Source organism: Coturnix japonica, unplaced genomic scaffold (assembly GCF_001577835.2).
Source record: "Coturnix japonica isolate 7356 unplaced genomic scaffold, Coturnix japonica 2.1 chrUnrandom653, whole genome shotgun sequence".
NCBI lineage: Eukaryota > Metazoa > Chordata > Aves > Galliformes > Phasianidae > Coturnix > Coturnix japonica.
Window position 1 is genome coordinate 1 of NW_015440019.1, and position 5,775 is coordinate 5,775.

The 5,775-nt window shown below is 51.9% G+C and overlaps 1 protein-coding gene across 2 annotated transcripts in view; it reads left to right on the top strand.

Moving 5' to 3' along the window:
- Nucleotides 1-3,939: 3,939 nt before the first annotated feature.
- Nucleotides 3,940-5,775, top strand: part of LOC107307528 (C-type lectin domain family 17, member A-like) — a 32,778-nt gene continuing 30,942 nt past the window's right edge. For both annotated transcript variants that reach the window (XM_015851035.2, XM_032441837.1), the window contains exon 1: nucleotides 3,940-4,098. In XM_015851035.2, the coding sequence (XP_015706521.1) occupies nucleotides 4,023-4,098 (76 nt within the window). In that variant the 5' untranslated portion in view covers nucleotides 3,940-4,022. The remainder of the gene's footprint in view (nucleotides 4,099-5,775) is intronic.

A 5,775-nucleotide genomic window follows, 5' to 3' on the forward strand; every position in this document is an offset into this window, starting at 1 on the left:
GGGGGGGTGATATGAGTGGTGGCATTCGGACCCCCCCCCCTTATCACATTGGGGACCTTCTTATCACATTGGGGACTCCCTTATCAATTTAGGGACCCCCTTATCAACCTGGGGACCCTCTTATCACCTTGGGGACCCCCTTATCACCTTGGGGACTCCCTTATCAATTTAGGGACCCCCTTATCAACCTGGGGACCCTCTTATCACCTTGGGGACTCACTTATCAATTTAGGGACCCCCTTATCACCTTGGGGATCCCCTTATCAACCTGGGGACCCTCTTATCACCTTGAGGACCCCCTTATCTCATTGGTGACCCCCTTATCTCATTGGGAACCCCCTTATCACCTTGGGGAACCTCTTATCAACTTGGTGACGCCCCTATCACATTGGGGACTCCCTTATCAATTTAGGGACCCCCTTATCAACTTGGGGATCCCCTTATCAACCTGGGGACCCCCTTATCACCTTGGGGACCCCATTATCACACTGGGGACCCCCTTATCACCCTGGGAAACCTCTTATCACCTTGAAGACCCCCCCATCACATTGGGGACCCCCTTATCACCTTGAGGACCCCCCCATCACATTGGGGACCCTCTTATCACGTTGGGGCCCCCATTATCACACTGGGTACCCCCTTATCAACTTGGGGACCCTCTTATCACCTTGAAGACCCCCTTATCTCATTGGGAACCCCCTTATCACCTTGGGGACCCCCTTATCACCTTGAGGACTCCCCCATCACATTGGGGACTCTCTTATCACCTTGGGGACCCTCTTATCAACTTGGGGACCCCCTTATCAATTTGGGGACACCTCTGTTACCACTCCCCCCCCCCCATAGTTGGAGTCCCTACGGGGTTGGGGTCTTCATGGTGTCCCTATGGGGTTGGGGTCCTCATGGTGTCCCTATGGGGTTGGGGTCCCTATGGGGTTGGGGTCTTCATGTTGTCCCTATGGGGTTGGGGTCCCTATGGGGTTGGGGTCTTCATGGTGTCTCTATGGGGTCGGGGACCTCATGGTGTCCCTATGGGGTTGGGGTCCCTATGGGGTTGGGGTCTTCATGGTGTCCCTATGGGGTCGGGGTCCCTATGGGGTTGGGGTCTTCATGTTGTCCCTATGGGGTTGGGGTCCCTATGGGGTTGGGGTCCTCATGGTGTCCCTATGGGGTTGGGGTCCCTATGGGGTTGGGGTCCTTATGTGGTCGGGGTTCCTATGGGGTTGGGGTCTTCATGTTGTCCCTATGGGGTCGGGGTCCCTATGGGGTTGGGGTCTTCATGGTGTCCCTATGGGGTTGGGGTCTTCATGGGGTCCCTATGTGGTCGGGGTCCCTATGGGGTCGGGGTCCCTATGGGGTTGGGATCCCTATGGGGTTGGGGTCCTTATGTGGTCGGGGTCCCTATGGGGTCGGGGTCTTCATGTTGTCCCCACATTGGGGTCTTCATGTTGTCCCTATGGGGTCGGGGTCCCTATGGGGTCGGGGTCCTCATGGTGTCCCTATGGGGTTGGGGTCTTCATGGTGTCTCTATGGGGTTGGGGTCCCTATGGGGTCGGGGTCTTCATGGTGTCTCTATGGGGTCGGGGTCTTCATGGTGTCCCTATGGGGTTGGGGTCTTCATGGGGTCCCTATGGGGTTGGGATCCCTATGGGGTTGGGGTCCTTATGTAGTCGGGGTCCCTATGGGGTCGGGGTCCTCATGGTGTCCCTATGAGGTTGGGGTCCTCATGTTGTCCCCATGTTGGGGTCTTCATGGGGTCCCTATGGGGTCGGGGTCCCTATGGAGTCGGGGTCCTCATGGCGTCTCTATGGGGTTGGAGTCTTCATGTTGTCCCTATGGGGTCGGGGTCCCTATGGGGTCGGGGTCCTCATATTGTCCCTATGGGGTCCCTATGGGGTTGGGATCCCTATGGGGTTGGGGTCCTTATGTGGTCCGGGTCCCTATGGGGTCGGGGTCCTCATGGTGTCCCTATGGGGTCGGGGTCTTCATGGGGTTGGGGTCCTTATGTGGTCGGGGTCCCTATGGGGTTGGGGTCTTTATGGTGTCCCTATGGGGTCGGGGTCTTTATGGTGTCCCTATGGGGTCGGGGTCCTCATGGTGTCCCTATGGGGTTGGGGTCTTCATGGTGTCCCTATGGGGTTGGGGTCCTCATGGNGGGGTCCTCATGGTGTCCCTATGGGGTTGGGGTCTTCATGGTGTCCCTATGGGGTTGGGGTCCTCATGGGGTCCCTATGGGGTCGGGGTCCTCATGTTGTCCCTATGGGGTCGGGGACCTCATGTTGTCCCTATGGGGTTGGGGTCCCTATGGGGTTGGGGTCCTCATGGTGTCCCTATGGGGTTGGGGTCTTCATGGTGTCCCTATGGGGTCGGGGTCCCTATGGGGTTGGGGTCCTCATGTTGTCCCTATGGGGTTGGGGTCCTCATGGTGTCCCTATGGGGTTGGGGTCCTCATGGTGTCCCTATGGGGTTATGGTCTTCATGGTGTCCCTATGGGGTCAGGGTCTTTATGGTGTCCCTATGGGGTCGGGGTCCTCATGTTGTCCCTATAGGGTTGGGGTCTTCATGGTGTCCCTATGGGGTCGGGGTCCTCATGTTGTCCCTATGGTGTTGGGGTCCCTATGGGGTCGGGGTCCTCATGGTGTCCATATGGGGTTGGGGTCTTCATGTTGTCCCTATGGGGTTGGGGTCCCTATGGGGTTGGGGTCCTCATGTTGTCCCTATGGGGTTGGGGTCCCTATGGGGTCGGGGTCTTCATGGTGTCCCTATGGGGTTGGGGTCCTCATGGTGTCCCTATGGGGTTGGGGTCTTCATCGTGTCCCTATGTGGCCAGGGTCTTCATGTTGTCCCTATGGGGTCGGGGTCCCTATGGGGTTGGGGTCCTCATGGTGTCCCTATGGGGTCGGGGTCCCTCTGGGGTCCATTTCCCTTCTCGGAGCCGATTTGTTCCCATAACCCGGTTCCCACTTAAACCCCACCCATAAAAAAACCCCAGAATCAGGCAAAAACACGTAAGTTCTATTTTTGGTTCCGTCAATGCAAATCTCCATCTCTACTCGCGGGCAATGGAGCGCGACGGCAAAACCCCATAGAACCCGATTCATCTTTAAGAGGAACCGAAACCCTTTTATGGGCCCAAACCCAATATGGGGCGGAACCTGATATGGGGCCGAACCCTTTAATATGGGGCTGAACCCTTTAATATGGGCCCAAACCCTTTAATATGGGGCGGAACCCTTTAATATGGGCCCAAACCCAATATGGGGTGGAACCCTTTAATATGGGGCGGAACCCAATATGGGGCGGAACCCTTTAATATGGGGCGGAACCCTTTAATATGGGGCGGAACCCAATATGGGGCAGAACCCAATATGGGGCCAAACCCAATATGGGGCGGAACCGGAGGCGGTTCTGGGTCCGGATTAATACGACAAAACCCCATAGACCCTCTTAAGGGGAACTGAAACCTTTTATGGGGCGGAACCCAATATGGGCCCAAACCCAATATGGGGTGGAACCCGATATGGGGTGGAACCCTTTAATATGGGGCGGAACCCAATATGGGGCGGAACCCAATATGGGGCGGAACACAATATGGGCTGGAACCCTTTTATATGGGGCTGAACCCGATATGGGGCCGAACCCTTTAATGTGGGGCGGAAACCAATATGGGGCGGAACCCTTTTATATGGGGAGGAACCTGATATGGGGCCGAACCCAATATGGGGTCAAACCCAATATGGGGCGGAACCCTTTAATATGGGGCTGAACCCAATATGGGGCTGAACCCAATATGGGGCCAAACCCAATATGGGGCCAAACCCAATATGGGGCCAAACCCAATATGGGGCGGAACCCTTTAATATGGGGCGGAACCCTTTAATATGGGGCTGAACCCAATATGGGGCGGAACCCTTTAATATGGGGCGGAACCGGAGGCGGTTCCGGGTTCATAGGGTTCCCATAGGGTTCAATGAGATATAGGATGGTTTATAGGATGTTTTAGGGTCGGATCTGGATCTTCCATGGCCCTACAAGAGACTTATGGCAACTGGTTGGGTCCCCCTCCCATCCCAGCCAAGAGGTTGGCGAGACAAGCAGGTAAATTTGGGGTAAAAAAAGACGATTTTGGGGCTGTTTCTTTGGTTGGGTGGGAGGAGGGGAGGATTGTTGTGTGTATTGATGCTGGGTGGAGCAAGGGAGAATGGGACTAAATATGGGTGTTTTCTTGCTTAAAATGACCCAAAATCGCCCTTTTTTGCCCCATTTCACCCCTATTCTTGCTTAAAATAACCCAAAATCTCCAATTTTTGCCCCATTTCACCCCTATTCTTGCTTAAAATGACCCAAAATCGCCTTTTTTTGCCCCATTTCCCCCCTATTCTTCCTTAAAATGACCCAAAATCGCCCTTTTTTGCCCCATTTCCCCCCAACCTCCATGTTGAATCCATATTGGTGTTATTCTTGTTATTCTTGCTTAAAATGACCCAAAATTGCCATTTTTTGCCCCATTTTCACACCCCAACTTCCAGACTGAATTCAGACAAGTGTTCTTCTTGCTGAAAATGACCCAAAATCCACAGGTTTTGCCCCAAAATCGCCTGTTTTTGCCCAATTTCACCCATAACTTCCATGCTGAATCCATATTGGTGTTATTTGAATCCATATTGCTCTTATTCTGGCTTAAAATTACCCAAAATCGCCCAGTTTTGCCCCATTTCATCCCTCAACCTCAATGCTGATTCCATATAGGTGTTATTCTTGCTATTCTGGCTTAAAATGACCCAAAATTGCCCGTTTTTGCCCCATTTCCCCCCCAACCACAATGCTGAATCCATATTGGTGTTATTCTTGCTAATCTTGTTTAAAATGACCCAAAATTGCCTTTTTTTGCCCCATTTCACCCCACAGCGTCCATGCTGAATCCATATTGGTGTTATTTGAATCCATATTGCTCTTATTCTTCCTTAAAATGACCCAAAATCGCCCTTTTTTGCCCCATTTCCCCCCAACCTCCATGCTGAATCCATATTGGTGTTATTCTTGCTATTCCTGCCTAAAATGACCCAAAATCGACTGGTTTTGCCCCATTTCATCCCTCAACCTCAATGCTGATTCCATATTGGTGTTATTCTTGCTAATCTTGCTTAAAATGACCCAAAATTGCCTTTTTTTGCCCCATTTCACCCCACAGCGTCCATGCTGAATCAATATTGGTGTTATTTGAATCCATATTTCTCTTATTCTGGCTTAAAATGACCCAAAATCACCAGTTTTTGCCCCATTTCATCCCCCAATCTCAATGCTAATTCCATATCGGTGTTATTCTTGCTATTCTTGCTTAAAATTACCCAAAATCGCCCTTTTTTGTCCCATTTCCCCCTATTCTTGCCTAAAATGACCCAAAATCGCCCTTTTTTGCCCCATTTCCCCCCTATTCTTCCTTAAAATGACCCCAAATCGCCCTTTTTTACCCCATTTCATCCCTATTCTTGCCTAAAATGACCCAAAATCGCCCTTTTTTGCCTCATTTCACCCCTATTCTTGCCTAAAATGACCTAAAATCGCCTTTTTTTGCCCCATTTTACCTCTATTCTTGCCTAAAATGACCCAAAATCGCCCATTTTTGCCCCATTTCCCCCCTATTTCTTGCTTAAAATGACCCAAAATCGCCCTTTTTTGCCCCATTTTCGCCCCTATTCTGCCTTAAAATGACCCAAAATCGCCCTTTTTTGCCCCATTTTCCCCCTATTCTTGCCTAAAATGACCCAAAATCGC